The sequence below is a fragment of the Anolis carolinensis genome, unplaced genomic scaffold (genome assembly GCF_035594765.1).
Source record: "Anolis carolinensis isolate JA03-04 unplaced genomic scaffold, rAnoCar3.1.pri scaffold_10, whole genome shotgun sequence".
In the NCBI taxonomy this organism is placed as follows: Eukaryota; Metazoa; Chordata; class Lepidosauria; order Squamata; family Dactyloidae; genus Anolis; species Anolis carolinensis.
The window spans coordinates 15,277,863-15,297,717 of NW_026943821.1; the positions used below are offsets into that span (position 1 = coordinate 15,277,863).

At 39.8% G+C, this 19,855-nt stretch overlaps 1 protein-coding gene across 2 annotated transcripts; it reads right to left on the minus strand.

The window, feature by feature from the left end:
- Positions 1 to 3,437: 3,437 nt before the first annotated feature.
- On the minus strand, positions 3,438 to 19,759 carry gapdhs (glyceraldehyde-3-phosphate dehydrogenase, spermatogenic). 2 transcript variants are annotated; one of them, XM_008117282.2, is made up of 11 exons: positions 19,600 to 19,759; positions 12,691 to 12,876; positions 10,982 to 11,078; positions 10,779 to 10,885; positions 10,021 to 10,111; positions 9,705 to 9,823; positions 6,318 to 6,399; positions 5,472 to 5,623; positions 4,867 to 5,029; positions 4,456 to 4,553; positions 3,438 to 3,854 (listed from the first exon to the last, which is right to left on the minus strand). In XM_008117282.2, exons 2-11 carry the CDS (start codon positions 12,717 to 12,719, stop codon positions 3,779 to 3,781), a joined length of 1,014 nt encoding a protein of 337 aa, XP_008115489.1. In that variant the 5' UTR covers positions 12,720 to 12,876; positions 19,600 to 19,759; the 3' UTR covers positions 3,438 to 3,778. The 2 variants fall into 2 exon arrangements, with proteins under 2 accessions (XP_008115489.1, XP_003225115.1); XM_003225067.3 differs by lacking the exon at positions 19,600 to 19,759 and adding an exon at positions 14,665 to 14,762.
- Positions 19,760 to 19,855: the final 96 nt, after the last annotated feature.

Below are 19,855 nucleotides of genomic sequence, written 5' to 3' on the forward strand. Positions count from 1 at the left end.
GTCTGTGGAGGAGTCTGTAGAGCCCAGTTTAGGTGGTTCGGTTCCCCTTGGAGGAAGTGGGGTTCATAGATACTTTTTGCATGGTCTACCAGGGCTTTAACTGTGCTTCTTTTTTGACCTGGGTGATGGTTGGTGTTTTCATGTAGGTATTTATCCATGTAAACATTTATCCATGTTTACAGACCATGCAAAAAGAATCTGCTCCAACAACCACAGTGTCAAGACTACACAGGAAAGCCACTGAAATTCACAAGCATGTGCACAATTTCAACAGAAAGGAGGAAACCGTGAAAATGAACAAAATATGGTTACCAAACAGATAAGAGTTCTTTCTCACACCTTGGACATTAAAACCCCACTTGCCTAGATCTCACAACATCAGAGGATGCCTGCTATCGATGTGCGTGAAATGTCAGGAGACAATGCTTCTGGAAAATGGCCATACAGCCCAGAAAACTCACAGCAACCCAGGATTAAACTGTATTGGCTGTATTCTGATGTGATAAATGAGCCCTTCTGTGTTTGGGGATCCACTGGCGCTTTCCGCTACAGGAATTCTAGATTTCCGCCCCAAAGACCCATCCTGACAAGTGCCGCTGATCTGACATTGTAACAACATGAACCAATTGTGTAGCCTCTCTCCCTTCTGTTTGCCCTCAGTCTTTCCAAAGTTAAAGGCAGCTCAATCCATCCAGATGTTTGGCAAAGCCCCTACAACCTGGATGGGATTTTCTCCCTCTTCCTTGTGCCTAATTCCATTACGTAATGGGAGATTATCTCTGGCCCTGTTATTAAGGAGGAGGCGGGTGGACTAAAGGGGTTGAACATGGATTGGTGCAACGGCTGGTCCTTCTCATCTGTCTGCTTTTCCCAGCCACCCTTCATGCCTGCAGTTGAAACTCCGGGCAATTTTACATAGAAGACCCCTTTCACATGGTTTTTCAAAACATTTTGATAGCAAAGATCTCCTTTCCACATCAACTGCCAGCCATGTGACAAAAAAAGCCTAGCAGGTCCTTTGTTTACAGAGCCTATGAATTCAAAAAGGGCTGATTCCATTTTAATTCTGCATTGTATTTACTTTGAAATGTGTGCTCATGCGAGAAATACAAATACAAATAATGATGGTGGTGATGATTATAATTGCTGAAGGGCCTATTTACAGCTGGTGGCAGTGGTGAGATTTCTGAAACAATGACCCTGCTATAAGAGGGTATTGCAAAGGAGATCCTCTGATTGTTGTCCTTAGTAAATATACTTTCACTATGTGACTATTTATATTATTTCTGACCTCACAGGGCTTTGCCTATAGCAGAATAAAGTATAATTAGGTTGCTAATCACCTAAGCTGCTCCATCAGCCAAGCAGGATGGTCAGCTGAGGATGCCTTTGTCCAGTGCTCTGGTTGCGATGATCACACACATGGATCACGAGCATATTCTGTTTGTAAAATCAGCTGCTCCAGTTTCGTGCCTTTATCTCCCTGCTAAAGGATCCTGTTCTCCTGCTGACGTAATCTCCTAAGTGGATCATGTACTACCGCCACCACACTCCTACATGGAGCCCTAAGATGCTGCACTGTGACCTTGAGGAGGTAGATAGGTTCATTTGTATGTGATGACAATGCCAGCCTCTAGTCGGCACTATGGTGAACAGTTGGGTGATGGGATCTGGCCACAGATGGCAGGAAGGCTGTAACTGACATGCCTTTCTGCATCATGGGCAATTGCAATTGTTACATAGAATCAAAACACAGGAAGGAAAAAGTATGCTCGTGTAGGAGAAATAAACTGGTGTATTACGTAAATCTTCATTTCTTCTAAGACAAATATGGAATAGTGATCATAAAGCTTTTCAGATGTTGTACTGCCAAGTCTCAACAGCCAGGAGTGCTGGGCATTGCAGTTCAACAGCATCTGAAAGCTTGTATGAACTCAATGAATGATCTAAGTGTGGTCCCCGAATTATCTTGCTTCCCACTTCTGCTGATCAGACCATCAGAACTCTAGCATGGAGTTCCTCAGACCTTGGTACTCTAGGTGATAAAATGTTGTACTTCCTCTCCCAGATTCCCAAACTGACTAGAGCTCTAGTAAATACCCAACTCTATTTTTAGAGTTGCAGCCCACATGGAAGGAGTTTGCCCTTCAACCATGTCTTTTTCCTACTTTACAATGACCAACCGTTTGTACGTCAGAATGGAGATCCTGTGTCCCTTTAGATCAGGCATGGGCAAACTTTGGCCCGCCAGGTGTTTTGGACTTCAACTCCCACAATTCCTAACAGCCGGTAGGAATTGTGGGAGTTGAAGTCCAAAACACCTGGAGGGCCAGTTTGCCCATGCCTGCTTTAGATGCTCCTGAATTACAGCTCCCAACATGTATTGCTTTTACCTACACTAACTAGTTCTGATGAGCGGTTTAGTCCAACATTTGAAAATTCATGCAGTACCTACAACTACTCTGATGACAGCTCAAACTGACAGCAGCTTCTCAAGAGTTTCAGATTGGGAACTTTCCCAATCCTACCTCAATGATCCATGGTTGAGCCAAGACCTACCACTTAAAAAGAATGTTATCTGCCACCAAGTCTATTATCAACTTCATTCTGTTATCTGTATATTGTATTGCCTGCTATATTAACTATGCATTTATATACTTTAATATTATACTCTTATCTGTATATCATACTACCCTATGATGTCATACTACATATTATGAACTGCATACTGTTGGAAGGCATATAGTACACGCACAAATAGGAAAGCTGGACCAAGGGCAGCCTCCTTTGCCCCTTCTTTTCTGCCTCATCTGACCTGGTTGGCTAATTCCTTCCTTGCCCTCCTTTAAGCAGACTCCCATCTGAGCTTATCCTTCTTGGACATGGTAATCTAATAGAGTTTTTCACTCTTGAATTCTCTTATTTTTCAGCAGAGTTCTTTATAATAAGAAATATATACTGTAAGAGATGAGAACACGTTAGGCTGCTATTCACAGTTCAGGAAGGTAGGTGGGATTCCAAACCACCCAGGTCCTCCAATTAGATCATGTCTTATCTCCATAATTAGTACTCAATGAGCATACTAAACTTTAGCAGATAGAAATCTCATGTTTCTTTGTGTCATGGCTACTTATTAAAGGAAACGCTTTTTCATGTCTTGTGATACAATTTGTCTAGACCAGGTTAACCAGCTTCTAATCTTCAGTTCCTCAGGTAGCTTCAGCAGTAAACATTTTACTCAAAGCTCTAAGATTTTGGTCTTCGTTTTTCCATAACATGGAGCACTGAGATTCAAAAGTTGTTGGGGAACAGCATTTTGCAAATCACAGGGCATTTCAGAAAGATGTCAACACTGACTTGTCATAGAAAGATACATATGTGGTATAATAAAATGTGAATTATAGGATTTTTGGCGGGTTAAGAGACTCAGAAGAATATTTTTTGTTCACATAACTTCAGTGGTTTTATTTTAACACTTAGAAGATCTCCTGGATACTACAGCCACACAAACCAACGCGCAACCCCAGAGGATAAACTCTCTTTCTCCAGGGGAAATTTGGTGTAATTTGTCTTCACTACAATTTTTAAGCTCATACAAGCTGCTGTGGAAAGCAAGAGTCACACTCACATGTACACACACAAAGCTTTACAGTGACACATAAGGTGCAGTGTTCAGGGTTCTGTGGTTGAAGCAAAGAACGGGGCCAGGAGATCAAACCTATTGACTAAAGGGGGTGAGGCCACTCTGTCAGCCTGGAATGTGAGGTGTGGGCAGTGTTCAGTTGTGCTCCTTGGTGTACATGTGCTTCAGGAGATCTGCTACACGGCAGCTGTAGCCATATTCATTATCATACCTATAAGACAAAAAGAAAAAGTAAGCCATTTCATCATTCATACAAGTAAAACATCCCGTAGCAGCCTCTAACAGAAGATACTTTGTTGGTTCGGTAGGAATCAAGATCAGACTCCTAAAGGATGGCAAATTCATTGAATAATGTGTCTCTCTCCCTCTGACGTATAGCCAGACATTATAATTTTAGTAGGTTTTTTTGGCAATCAAATTACTCAGTCATTTGATCAAAAAGAATGCCGACCCATCTTTTCATGGAGGTAGCACTGCTACTCAGAAAGACAATGGTAGTTTGTTTCCAAAAGGTACCAAATTAAAAAAAAAAACCTTGAAGAAAGAGTTGTTTGCTAGAAGTAGAACATCATGTACAGATCAAAACTATCCGAATGTATTAACTCATCAGTACAGAGTTTAGAAAACTGTATTTTATAATGAAAGAATGCATATCCTTAGCACATTTTTTTCGGTTCCTGTAAAATGTGTTCTGATGGATTTAATACCTTTTGGAAACAAGCCCCACAATTGTAAGGATTCTCAATTAAGATGCCAACAATGTTTCAGCGTTGAAGAAGTGAGACAAAGGAAATAACCTTGTTCATTCTTACCAGGAAATGAGCTTCACAAAGTTATCATTCAGGGAGATTCCTGCTCCAGCATCAAAGATGGAGGAACGATTGTCACCAATGAAATCAGTAGAAACAACCTGAAAGAAAGCCAGGAAGTTTCACTGCATACAAAAGAAAAAGAGTCTTCCATTGGTATGTCAAGTCACCACTCTACAATTCCAAGGTCAAGAATTTGCCTGCCCCTCTCTATATATATAGTCAAGATAAGAACACAGTTCAATTTAGGACCATTAATTATGTTCCTCAAAAATGAAAAATCAAAGCCTCCACCCCTTGTTTCTGATAAACTACAACAAGTCAGCTGAACTGTACATACAGCAAGTTCACTGATGTGCTTTGCGTGTTTCCCATTCAACTCATCTTGTCCACCTGAGAATATCATCCATTTACCTCATCTTCTGTATATCCCAGGATTCCTGCCATTGGCCCCTTAGATGCCTTCTTGATAGCGTCTTTGATCTGAGCATAGGTGGCTGGCCTGGAGAGGCGGCATGTCAGGTCAACAACCGAGACATCTGGCACTGGCACACGGAATGCCATGCCAGTGAGCTTCCTGTTAAAAAATAAATTTAGTTGTTAAAGAAATTGGGCCTGGATATTAAACTCACCCCTCGAAACAACTGAGAGGTATTACATCTCTTAATAAATTTGGATGTCATGCCAGAAGTATCGTTAACTGTCCTACCTAAATGCATTTTATGCTAGACAATGAAGTAAACTGGCAGTGTTTACTCAACTCCCCCAAGCTCTTGTCAGAAAGGCAATGCAGGAGAAATAAATTAAACAAAGGGCTCTGCGTATTTAATGTAAATATATTAAATATTCCTAGGAGTGGAATCCATCGCAATAAGTTGCTTCCCAATAACACGAAAGCACTATTAGAGATAACTTACAACTTGTAGAGACATTTCCAAGATATCAAACAACTAGGAGGACTTAAAGACCAAAGCAGACAGGCTTCTTGGTGAAGACCAAAGATAAGCTATGTTGCATACCCATTAAGCTCAGGGATGACCTTGCCCACTGCTTTGGCAGCACCGGTAGAAGCTGGGATGATGTTCTGGTGAGCCCCTCTCCCATCTCGCCAGGCCTTGGCAGAGGGACCATCTACAGTCTTCTGAGTGGCAGTATAAGCATGAACAGTGGTCTGCAACACAAAAAGCAAGTTTGTTCAGAAATAAGCATAGACATTTTGTAGAAGTATTGTTTCTAATTTAAGAAGACATTTCTCAGGTTTCTATGGAAAGCTGTCAGTTTCCCATTGCACGTAAAGATGGATAGAATTTATAAACAAGAGTTAACGTATTTTGATTAAACCTAGTCCATATATTGGCTGATATGAAACCTGAAGACTGATTTATATGCTAAAGTACTAAAAGTGCCTGTTTTGTCTCTTTTGCTAATTCAGTATACAAAATACAGAAACAATACACAAAATTTGTCTCTTTTGCTAATTCAGTATACAAAATGCAGAAACAATACACAAAATTTCCCAATCTGTTGCTCTCTAAATGCTCTATACTCCCATTATCTCCAGACAACAACATAGTAGTAGTATATCATCACACAATAGGACTTAATTCCATGTTATCTTAATTTACAAGGTTGGCATTTAAGGACTTAAAACAGTTCCAAAAGTTTCATTCTGAAGAGTTCAACCATTGTTTGTTTCTATATTGGTTAAGGAAAAGCGGGGATATGCCCCATTGCTTAAGATGTTCCGCATCCTCTTATTTAAATGGAAGCCCAGGAGTGAGAGTACCGAGGGTTTTTCAAGAGACAAAAGACCCGCTTCCTGGATGCAAATTCTGCTCCCACAGGAAGTTTTAGGTTGTTCTTACCATAAGGCCCTCCACAATGCCAAAGTTGTCGTGAATGACTTTGGCCAAAGGTGCCAGGCAGTTAGTAGTGCAGGAAGCATTACTGAAAGACAATTAGTGCACATTACAACTACTTCTTGAACAGTCTTTCATGAAGAGGCATTTGCAATACAGGAATAACTCACCCAGCAAGCAACATGCTGACTGGAACTTTGGTTTTATGCTAATCCATACACACAAAAATATAAAGGAAACATGCAACATAAATATCTATCATTTGCTATGTCACAAACAGGTTGAGATGACTTGCATCCACGTTGTGTGTATGACCTGTTTTAAATGAAACTAGCTGTGCCCGGCCACGTGTTGCTGTGGCAAAGTATGGTGGTATGGGAAATAAAGTATTGAGGAATTGGTGGTAGTTAAAGTCAAGGGTAAAGGTTTTTCCCTGATATTAAGTTCAGTCGTGTCTGACTCTGGGGGTTCGTGGTCATGTCCATTTCTAAGCCGAAGAGCTGGTGTTGTCCGTAGACTCCTCCAAGGTCATGTGGCATGACTGCATGGAGCGCCGTTACCTTCCCGCCGGAGCAGTACCTATTCATCTACTCTCATTTGAATATTTTTGAACTTTACGGTTGGCAGAAGGTGAGGCTAATAGTGGGGGCTCTCTCCGCTCCCCCAATTCAAACCTGCAACCTTTCGGTCCAGAAGTTCAGCAGCTCAGCGCTTTTAACACGCTGCGCCATCAGGGGATATTATTTCGTAAAGGTTGTGAATATACAATATTTCTGATTGTTTTGTCTGTTGGAGGCAAGTGTGAATGCTGCAATTAGGGGAAATGATTAGCATGTAATGGCCTTGCAGCTTTAAAGCTGCCGTTTATTTTCTGAGCCCAATTCAAGGTGCAGGTCATTACCTACAAGCCCTAAACGGTTTGGGACCCACCTACCTTCGAGACCGTATTTCCCCCTATGAACCTGCACGATCTCTTCGCTTGTCGGGGGAGGCCCTCCTCTCGCTTCCACCACCCTCACAGTCGCGGTTGGTGGGGACGAGGGAGAGGGCCTTCTCCGTCGTGGCCCCCCGGCTTTGGAACTCGCTCCCCAGGGAGATCAGGCAGGCCCCCACCGTCCTCTCCTTTTGGAGGAGCCTGAAAACCTGGCTCTTCCAAAAGGCCTTTGATGACTGATCTTTGTAGGATCGACCTGCTGCCTACTTAGCAATAGACCCTCAGGTATGCCTTCTCAGTATTATACTTAGCACTTTAATGACTACGTCAGCTGGTAATTACCCCTCCCTGATGACTTCGATATACAGTAGAGTCTCACTAATCCAAGCCTTGCTTATCCAAGCCTCTGGATAATCCAAGCCATTTTTGTAGTCAATGTTTCCAATATATCGTGATATTTTGGTGCTAAATTAATAAATACAGTAATTACAACATAACATTACTGCGCATTGAACGACCTTTTCTGTCCAATTTGTTGTATAACATGATGTTTTGGTGCTTAATTTGTAAAATCATAACCTAATTTGATGTTTAATAGGCTTTTCCTTGATCAGTCCTTATAATCCAAGATATTCGCTTATCCAAGCTTCTGCCAGCCCATTTAGCTTGGATTAGTGAGACTCTACTGTATTTTGCACCTTGGCCGAGATCCTTGAATTCAATTCATGATTTTAACATTTTATTTTGTATGTTGACCTTTTATGACTGTTTTTATCGATGTTGATGTTTTATTGTTGATTGATTTGTTTTATTGTTTTGTTTCTGCTTTTATTGTTGTGTCCGGGCATGGCCCCATGTAAGCCGCCCCAAGTCCCTTCGGGGAGATGGGGCGGGGTATAAGAATAAAGTTATTATTATTATTATTATAAGCCTGGCTGTTTCCTGCCTGAGTGAATTTTTTGTTGGGAGGTGTTAGCTGGCCCTGATTTTTTTCTGTCTGGAATTCTCTTGTTTTCAGAGTGGTGTTGTTTGCAATATTTTATGTGCTTCTACTATCTGTGGCCCTCAGAAAAGGGAGGGTCTGCCAGACTTTGGTGATGGGAATACTTTGTTGGGAGGTGTTAGCTGGCCCTGATTGTTTCCTGTGTGGAATTCCCCTGTTTTCAGAGTGTTATTCTTTATTTAGTGTTCTGATTTTAGAGACTGTATTGTTGTGTTTTATTATACCACAGTAATTTTTATATATTCTGATTTTAGTGTTTTTGAATACTTGGAGTCAGATTGTATTCATTTTCACAGTTCACAGCAACATCATAATAATAATAATAATAATAATAATAATAATAATAATAATAATAATAGTAATAATGATGACTTTGGTAATACACACTGCTTCACTCCCTTCTCAGCTTCCTTTCTGGGGAGGTGTTAGCTGGCCCTGATTGTTTCCTCTGTGGAATTCCCAATTTCCCTGCTTTCAGAGTGTTGCTCTTTATTTACTGTCCTGGTTTTAGAGATTATATTGTTCTGTATTATTCTACCACAATAATTATTTCATATTACAGTAGAATCTCACTTATCGAACATTTGCTTATCCAATGTTCTGGATTATCCAACGCAGTCTGCCTTTTAGTAGTCAATGTTTTTGTAGTCAGTGTTTTAAATTCATTGTGATTTTTTGGTGGTAAATTTGTAAATACAGTAATACTACATAGCATTACTGCGTATGGAACTACTTTTTCTGTCAAATTGGTTGTATAACATGATGTTTAGGTGCTTAATTTGTATAATGATTACCTAATTTGATGTTTAATCAGCTTTTCCTGAATTCCTTTCTTATTATCCAACATATTCACTTATCTAACGTTCTGCCAGCCTCTTTATGTTGGATAAGTGAGACTCTACTGTATATTTATAATCTTATATTATCTGCTTAGGACTGGATTATATGAGGCTCCTTCTACACAGCCGTATAAAATGCACACTGAATCGGATTATATGGCAGTGTGGAGTCAAGATAATCCAGTTCAAAGCAGATAATATAAGATTATAAATGGGTTATATAGCTGTGTGGAAGGACCATATAATCCAGTTAAAATCTGATAATCTGTATTTTATAGGCAGTGTAGAAGAGGCCTAAGTGAGGCCTAACTCTGCCTGTCCCCTGGGCTGAGTGGGTTGCTAGGAGACCAAGTGGGCAGAGCTTAGCCTTCTAACTGGCAGCAATTGGATAAAAACAATTATTCCTCTCCCTCTAATTAGGACTTTATTTTTCTTTTCTTTTTGTTGTATCAACCTAGAGGCGTGGATGAGGGGTTGTGTTGTCAATTTTCAAGGTTGTGGGGTGTTTAGTTTTGTTGTTTTGTCTGCTGCCGTGATTCCATTACTCTTTTATATATATACAATGGGTCCCTGGAGACTGAGAGTGATATTAAAGTAAAGCACTTATCAACACTTACCTCAGAACATTCATGGAGTCTGGATCATACTTCTCATGATTGACTCCCATAACAAACATAGGAGCATCAGGAGATGGTGCAGTCACCACTACTCGCCTGGCTCCACCAGACAGATGAGCCTACAGAAGGAGAAAGGCTTTAGGTCAGTTATGTTCTGAAGATCAAGCTCTGCTACAAAACATAGGCATTGAGAGTAAGATGGAAATATATCACATGGTCAGAGAGCCTATAATAGACTGCCACAGCAGACATTTAAAACCCAATTGTTTTAGGAATTTCTGGGCAAACCACCTAAGTAAAACCTCCAAATACTTACTGAAGCTTTGTCAACAGAAAGGAAGACTCCGGTAGACTCCACTACATACAGAGCTCCTGCATCTCCCCAAGGAATCTCAGTTGGTTTCATGCTGTGAAATGTAAGATTGTAGCACTTTTAGGAGAACCTATCTAATTGATTTCTGCTGAAATAAATTTACTGTGAGGCAGTGAAAACTCCAGGAAACAACTGCAATCAAAATACACATGCTGCTATAAACATCTAGTACAATGTAAATAGAATCATAGAACAATAGAGGTGGAAGAGACCACATGGTCATCTATGAATTTAAGATTTTTCTTCCACTTTATATCCAGCAAATTATTTTCTTTTGCATTTTTTAACATTTACAATTAATATCTCAGCATTTTATGTCTCCAGACCGATACATAAAGTCTCCCCCTTTGTCTTAGATGTAAATTGATACATTCTCTGGTATATCAGCAAGTTCATAACAAGTTAGACATAAGCCAATTTCATAATTACCACTGATTTATTTCTATGACAACAAGGAGTATATTCATTGCAATTTTATCTTGATCTTCCCGCAACTGTCAATTTGTCTTTTCTTCTAATTGTCCTGTGAGGAATCACAATCTAAGTTTTTCTACTCTTTGCTGACCACTCTATCTTTCACATGTACAATTTCAATGCTCCCTTGTGGTCAGTTGAAAATTATTAGCACAAAACAAGTCAGAAGTCTCAGGGACTTTCTACTCTGGTTTGACCAATACTGTGCCCTTTTTATCTCCACTTACCACTGGAACACAGATATTTTTAAGTCATTCACTACTAATTTGCCACCATCGGCCTTCACCACTCCTTTGAAACGTCCATGAGTGGAATCATACTTGAACATATAGACCTAAGCAGAAAGACAGGAATCATATAAACATATTAAACTAGATTTTTTTTAATATTATATGTTATGATCAATGCAACTCTGAATTCTGGACATTACCATATAGTTGAGGTCAATGAACGGGTCATTGATTGCTACCACTTTGATACCCTTCTCGACGCAGGCTCGGAGCACCAAGCGCCCAATGCGTCCAAATCTGCAGAAACAAGGAAGTTAATCCACCAGAACAGCAAATGTCACTACAAACTCCTTCTACATGAGTGGTTCTCAACCTGTGAGTCCCCAGGTGTTTTGGCCTACAACTCCCAGAAATCCCAGCCAGTTTACCAGCTGTTAGGATTTCTGGGAGGGGACCCACAGGTTGAGAACCACTGTTCTATGTAATTATGGAAAACAGAAAAGATTACTTTAGCATGTCTTAGCCAAGAAATGATGAAGGCTCCCTCTGAATTAAAAGATCGATTTTTCACTGAAAGTCACTGAGGTCAAATCTTTGCTAGAAGGCTGCAGCACTTGCATCCATTGAGGGTTAGATTCACAGATATTTAAAATCAAAACATATGAGGCTATTATTTTTATACTATTCGTCTCCTAATTAACCAATCTGGAAAATAACAGGAACAGAAGTACAATCAGGGAACTCTTCCAAAATGTAAATAAACTGTGCATGTTCAGAGCAGAGTTTTTTAAAACTACGTCCTGTGAAATGGAGTTCACAGGACCAATTTATTCCTAATAAGTTACTTAGAAAAATCAGTTAGTTAGGAAAATTACAGTGGACCCTTGGCATCCATTGGGATTTTATTCCAGGATCACCCGTGGATACCAAAACCCATGGATACTCAAGTTCCAATATATACAATGGCAGTGTGAAATAGTGTCCCATATATAAAATGGTGAAATCAGGGTTTGCATTTTGTATTTTTCAAAATATATTTTCAAACCATGAATGGTAGAATCGTTGAATGCAGAATCCATGGATTCAAAAGGCTGACTATTTTTATGGCTCCCTTTTCCATTGCTGGCATTAGGTACAGAAGAAAATAATTCTCTATCTATTTAGAAAACAGGATGATAAGGTGTTTAAGAGTAGCAACAAAACATTTCCCTCATTCTCAGCCCCAATTTAGAATTTCTGGTTTGGAGGAATTCAGATATAGATTTCAGTTTGTCTAAACAAGTTATCCTAAAGTTATCCTTCATAATCCAAGTGCAAAAATACCTCTTTAAGCTTCAGGCACTCCGTTTACATGCATGAGCAAGTGCTATCCTCTAGAAGTTGCTGGACTGCAACTACATTTCGCCATTAGCTATCCTCATGAGGGCCATGGGAAGTTGCAGGCCAATAACATCTTGAAGATCCCAAGTTGCCCACCCTAATAAGGGTTCCATTATGGGCTTGGGATAGAGTGGGGCTCTTCAGTATAAGACGGCAAGAAAAAATATTCCTTGATGGCTAAAGAACTCAATGTTCAGCACATATGCTTTCATCCGTGTCCATTTACAGCTTGCCAACTTAGCATTGGTGCTCAATATGATTTCAGCTGTAAGCTTCTAGTTGCAGAGTCTCTTCTGATTTAAGTCAGCTAGCTGTATTCCGGCCACAGGCTTTGGAGAACAGGTTCCATTCTTTCTTATACAGCTTTGTGATTTTAAAAAAAGTAATAAAGACATTCTTTTATTTTGATCAGTGAGGTGACACCATCAGTAAGAGTTCAGAATGGTTTTCAGATACCATTTGACAGCAAAGAATTGTATGGTTAAAAAATACAAATCCAGCTCAAGCAATAGAGAAGAAATAACCTTACCCATTGATTCCAACCGCGAATTCAGCCATGCGTTTTGGAGGTGGTGGAGGAGGTGGAGGTGGCGGAGGTGGCGGAGGAGCTTCTGGTTCAGGCTCTGGGGTAGGTGGTTGTGGTTCTGGCTCTGGTTCAGGCTCTGGTGCAGGCTGAGGGGAGATCTTTGGAGGAGAGCCTTCACTGATCTGAAGCCTGCAAGAAGTGAGAAAATAAGCACCTGGCATGGACAGATATAGTTACAGGGCCGACTTATTCAACATATTTAAATTGGTTTAACAAACTAATCTTCCCCAGGAAACTCTCTGACAACTCAAGTTCTAGAAGGAGCTTGGGATCTCTTTATTATTAACACCTTCCCTTTACTCTTTTAAAGGTGGAGAAAGTATCATGAAAACGATATGAGTATCACATAAACTATTCCACATATGATCTTGCCATTATTTTCTCAAGTATTTCCCAATCTGTCTACAGTACACTAACTGCTGAAGTAGCCTGAGAACAATTTGTATTCTCAAGTTATTAAATACAAGTTGATTTTGTCTATTATAGATGCGTATTATCTCTCTTCTCCAGCAATGTACTAGAGCCCTGCCTGTTATTTGAAACATCTTAGGAAGTATAATGAAACGGGAGACATGGCACTTTGTGCCTTAAGAGAATAGTCAACAGATGCAATGAAAGCTTGGGGTTTTTGGTTAATTGATAAGAAATGAAACAAAAAGTTGCAGGCTTGACATAACTTCATTTGTTGAATTGTTTTTAAATTGTGTGTGTTATCCATTATTTAACTGTATTTTATTTGGAATCCATCTTGGGAGACAGAGATATAAATTCAATTCAAATCAAATAATGTGGTCACTATAGAAACATATTTTCACAATTGTGTTAAACTGTCTTGCTATCATGGGTTCTACAAATTCAGATCAAAGCAGCTGGCAACTGAGAGTTGCTTTGCCTCTATTTAATCCCCAAGCAAGACTTGGGGGGAACTACATATAGTACTTTTAGAAATCAGAACATGAAGCACTGAAAGTCAAACCTGACAAATGACTGACTCAGCATTCACATCATTGTATCTTTTTTAAGAGCTTGAAAAATCTGATTTCACTTTGTAAATAAAAAAAAAAGCTTTTATGTTGTATTTACAGCTAAGCTTTTCAGATTCATTTATATTTGACACATTTAACTCCTTACATGAATTATAGTGAAAATATTCTTAATGCAACAATGTAATTACCATTTGTCATTATTTCTTGGGAGTCAAACAGAGGAAGCAGATTGGCAGTTACTGCTATATTCATATCAATGAGCTATGGATCTCATTGTACCAAGCAATAATATACCAGTAACAGTTTGGATGTTTTGTTTTATATTTCAACATAAGAACATTGTAGCAAGGTGGTGTTCCTATTTTTCTTTCTTAATTCCATTGTTACTAAATAAAGTTCTTCAAAGTTTACACATCACCTTATATGCTTTAGCATTTGCACTGAAGTCCTTGGATTAAAATGAGTGTCCATAGATCTGTCCAACATCTGGATGGCTACAAGATTCCCATCCCAAATTTCAGAATGCTTACACACTAAAAATGTACTTTTAAAAATCTGATTAACTATCCTTCTCCAGGAAGCTACTAACAGGAAGGTGCTGTATAATCTACATATGGTGTTTGAATTTCCCGTGTAGAAATATAGCTCCTGGAAAAGCTGTTTGTAAATACTATACTGAAAGGTTTTTAATGTAAGCCACTTTGAGTCTCCTTGTTGGAGAGAAAAGCAGGGTATAAACAAACATAATAATAAATATACAAGGAATAGGATATATCTGGATCACTACACTATGAATATGCAGGCCTAATATTATGCTTGTATAGAACCATCAATCAAAAGACCTTACCAGCACTTGCATTCACTATACTGACTCGGAGAGAAGATAGATATCTTTAAATTCCACCAGAAGCCCTTTAAGAGGTTTGCTTACCTGAAAACTTTGACACTAACTGATGTGCTCTCTATTGGTTGACTGTTACCGCGTGGATTCATTTTGCTGGCTGACCTATCTACCGTTTCTCTACCTAGAAATACTGAAATGGGATTTCAAGAAACTTGTTAACTTTATCCAAGAGATTTGTTTTCTATTCAACTAAATTTAACTGTAATCATTCTCACAGACCCTTTTCTGTGTCATTTTTTTGTTGACGTCCTTTCAAAGATGGTTCTTAGGTTTCTCTAATTTACGGCAGTGTAGTCAAAAACATATTAGATATCATAAATATCCAAACATGTTTTACTGCATTAAACATATAAAAGTGTTTATTCCTTTCAAGGCTAAAAATAAATTCCAGTAACATCAGTAAAAAAAAAATGGAATAGGAATGAAGGTCAGAATGAATCGGCAGATCTTAAATTGGACTATAACCTAATTTGATTCTGAACAGAAGGACAGCTTTGTCAAAGGCATCTCTGTAGGGGTTAGAAACTTCAGTAGTGAAATATTTTATTTCATACCTGAAAGTCATGAAATAGTTATTATTTTACTTACCTGCAGTAATGACATTAACAGAGAGCATACTACATTAATGGCCATGTCTCCCTATTGTCAACTTTGTGCTTCAACAACCTATACATGTACATGAAGTAATGGTGTTTTTGCACTATGGGATGCGCCAGACTGCTTGGCAAGTCTTCAGCTCTGACTCAAAAGCAGTTGTTGAGGTCACACATCAAGAAAGCACAACATCACTTTTTCAGAGTAGTTATGTAATGATGATCCTTTTCATTTTGGGTTTCCCCTCCCCGCCCCCCAGAAATAAGGTAATTTGGTGAAAAACTGCCATCTGATACCTTCCATCAACCACATCGTACTATTTGACCTTGAACAAGATCACCTTCTTGTCATTGATCAGCAACCATAAGCAGACTGCATGCAACTCCAAATTCTCTATGTCTCATCCTGCTCTGCTACAGTATCCTATCAACTATTTTGCTTTCTGCTCAAAGTTACAATGGGTTAGTGAAGATCCTAGCTCTAATAATTTCACAAACAATTAGCATACCAAATTGTGTTACTGTCGCAGTCACATTGTTCCAAACAAAAAGATACCCAAATAAATCACATCAAAAGGCTTTAAAATATTTCTAGGTCTTAGTAAAGAGGTTCTTACTTGGTTCTAAAACACTTATTTTCCTCTAATATGGCACATGATACAAAATCTGGCCAGCCACTACTGGATGAAGCAGAAGCCATTTTATTTCAGTGCAGCCAACTCATCTTCACAATACCGCAGAAATATTTCTAACTAATTTTATTCAAGCACTGTTTGAAGATCTGTGGCATCCTACATAATTCTGGACCTTAGTGTACAGATGTTGTAACACCATCCCATAACAATCCACAATTAAATATAGTGTGTATTTAAGTAAAATATCTTCTTGCAACAATAATTTTACTGTACAAAGCACATACAACATATGTTGATATATATATATTCCTCTTGTTTTTCTTGCAGCCTAGCTCTTCAGGTTTAAGAAGCACTGATGATGGTAATCAAATTCTCTGAATACTACTGCTTGGAAGCAAACAATAGTTATAGCAGAGGGGGAAAAATATTAATTCTAACCTGACTTAATACTGACTGCTGCTTCATCGTCATTCTAATTGTGATAACATGTAATGGGTCGGGGTAGAAACACTTGTTCATCACCAACAAGACTATGTCCTCATGTTACTGCAGGCATCCAGTTACTGCAGTGACACTTGGTGGCCAGGAGCAGAGTGCCATGTCCACCAAGAACACATTAAGCAGACAGACACCACAGTGCAATGTAGCCTCTGCACGTACTCACAGCCTCTGAGCATTTTACAGCCAGCACATCCTAGCTGCAGTGGCTGTGACCTTGAGAGAAAGAGTAGCCTATCTAGTCTTTTTTTTCCAGTTATATATCTAGGTTCAGGCACATTTAGAGCCAATGAAATATCATCATCATCATCATCATCATCATTTAATTACTTATTAATCGCCCTCCATCCAAGATGCTCTAGGCAATTTACAAGATAAAGTTGTAAAGGATAAAAATACATGCATACAAATATTGATAAAATTAACATAGATTAAAAGCTCTAGTAAAGAGCCAGGTCTTGAGTGCTAGGGTAAAAGGCCCTAACTCACGCATGGCTCTCATATATGCTCCAATTGGAAATTTCTCAGCATTTGCCATCTATAACCATAGTAACAATCAGCATCCAGATTTTCAGTAACAGAACAGATTTCCTTCTCTCGCTAGAAAAACCATGACATTTTACTTCTCACTTCCCACAAGGCCAAACAAGAAGCCTATTCAATTTATGCTCAGTCTCAAATGGCACATTTTCCTCCTCGTCTTTACTTGCAGGCATCTAGAGCAAAATAAATAGCTGCCTGCTCATTTTAGACCCATCTAAAACAGACCCATTGAAATCAATGGGATTTACTGAAGCGTGACCAGTAATCATCCTAATTACTCTACCTTTGATTAGTACTAAAATTGGATGAAGTATGAAAGCTTTAACCGGATATTATATACAAAGAGAGCCGAACCAACAGTTCCAAGAAAGGACAACACTATGAATTTGAAAAATACTGCAAAAGGGAATGGAGTCGTATATTCCGTGTGTGGCCTGCTTTGCAAGATGGGGAGGAAATTACTTTATAATGGTGCAATGTAGCTGTAATAGAGACTCATTTTCACCAAAAATGCACACTTACAGAACCTAGTCCTCATGGGATAGAGGTTGTTCCCTCTCCCCCATGACGGTATTATTTGTGAGGAAGTGTCTTTTCTATTCCTCAAATCCCTGAGGAGGAATCATGGACATCTTTCAGCTGCTGCTCTTTGGAGCGTGCCCGGCTGCACGCAGCACATCGCTGTCTCCTAATCTCACCGATGCGACAGTCACATGAACAGGACGGATCCATATAATTGCCAGCTGATCTGAAAGCAAGCAGCTCACTCGTAAGCAAAAGGGCTCTTCCTCTCTGCACAAAAATCCAACTAGGTTGGAGGCAATTCATGTAAATACCCATCGCTTCTTCTTCACTTGAAACTGATACTACTAGACTGAGCCCATTTCAGCTCTGGTTTATTTTGATTTGTGCAATATATGCCGTAGCCTTAACCGAACTTTTGCTTCAGAAACACAAGATTAAAAACCTGGGAAATTATATTAAAAACTAACAAAAGAAAATCCTTGGCAATCTTCAGTTTAGATCTGTTGCAGAATGGAGTCAAATACAAATATCTGCTTTCTTTACATCCTTGTAAACAATGATAAAAAGGATGCTCCCTCCCTTCTGAAAGAGAAGGATGAAAACAGAAACAGAGCATTCAGGCCTCCTATAAAATGGAGATGTTCTAGCTCTCATTTTTTGACGCAGTTGAGAAATCCAAGATGCCGGAAAGGAAATTCATCAGATCAGTGAGCATCATGGTCGCCTCGCAATTCAAGGCCTTCTACTCATAACAGTTACTCCTTTCCCAAAGATGAATATTCAATGCCAACTGCAAACATTCTTCGCAATTGTCCTGCAGTGTCTTTTGCCACTGTTTTCCCCCTTTTTGTTACTAGATTCCAAGTCAACCAAACCTTGGATTCCACAATTCTTCACACCATCCACATACAACAAAACCATCCTGCTTGGTCCTAGAGAAGCCCCATAGACACTTTCCAATGTCCAAGCTACATAACCACATAATATGACCTAGAAATCTGTCTAGAGGCCCAAAACCCAGAAGCTTCTCATCCTCCTGGAATACAAAGCCTGCATTCGATGAGTCTTCGATGGGTGCCTCATGTGTCTGGACTTGCTAAATCCCTCAGAATTTTGGAGAAAAGCCAATAATGATGATGATGATGATGTGTTGTTGAAGGCTTTCATGGCCAGAATCACTGGGTTGCTGTGAGTTTTCGGGGCTGTATAGCCATGTTCCAGAAGCATTCTCTCCTGACATTTTGCCCACACCTATAGAAGGCATCCTCAGAGGTGTGAGGTTTGTTGGAAACTAGGCAAGTGGGGTTTATATATCTATGCAATGTTCAGAGTGGGAGAAAGAATTCTTCTCTGCCTGAGGCGCCTGCGAATGCAGCAATTAGCCACCTTGATTAGCACTAAATAGCCTTGCAGCTTCAAAGACTGGCTGATTCATGCCTGGGGGAATCCTTTATTGGGAGGTGTTAGCCTGATTGTTTCTTGTCCGGAATTCTCCTGTTGTTTTTTATTTTCTGTCCTGATTTTAGAGTTTTTTCATACAGTGGCAGGCAGGAAGCAGCCAGGCATTGAAGCTGCAAGGCCATTCAATGCTAATCAACATTAACACTTACCTCTAGCAGACAATAGTTCTTCCTCCCACCCTGAACATCAAACATATAAACCCCACTTGCCTATTTTCCAACAGACCTCTGAAGATGGCTGCCATAGATGTGGGCGAAACGTCAGGCGAGAATGCTTCTGGAACATGGCCATAGAGCCCTGACAACTCACAGCAACCCAATAATAATAACAACAACAACAACAAAAATATATGGCTTCTCACCAAGAGCATCATCATTTCTTCAGATTGCCCACTTGGAGAAACTTGCTAGACATTACCAATAGTTTTCAAGACAATTAATCAATTAAGTCAATTTAAAAAACTAATCCCTTATTCTGAAATAGAACTGTGACTCCTCAGACTACTGCTCTTCCAGTAATAATAATAATAATAATAATAATAATAATAATAGTCGTCATCATCCCGTGTAAATATACATACAGATATACACACAAATACATATAATATACACAGAGCCATTTCTTCTTGCCCAGCCTCCACCTTTATGTACCACTTCCCCCTGTCCCAAATTGGAGGCCTTGCGCCATCACCCCTTTCGGTCGCTGACCTGAGAGACTTCCTCCCAAACGATTGACCGAACGGCTCGGAACGAGAGAAGCAACGGCTGTGCGGCTGCTTATATACCGGCCGCTCCGCTGCTAGGCAACGCCTTGCTCCCCCTCCCTCCGCGCTGTTATCTCCGAATTGGCCACGCCCCCGCTTCTCCTCGGCCACGCGCGCGTTACCTGTCTCGGGCTGGAATTGGCGCGCGTGCGCAGTCCGAGCCTCTGCCGCCACCAAGGTTATCCTCGCCTGCTTCGACG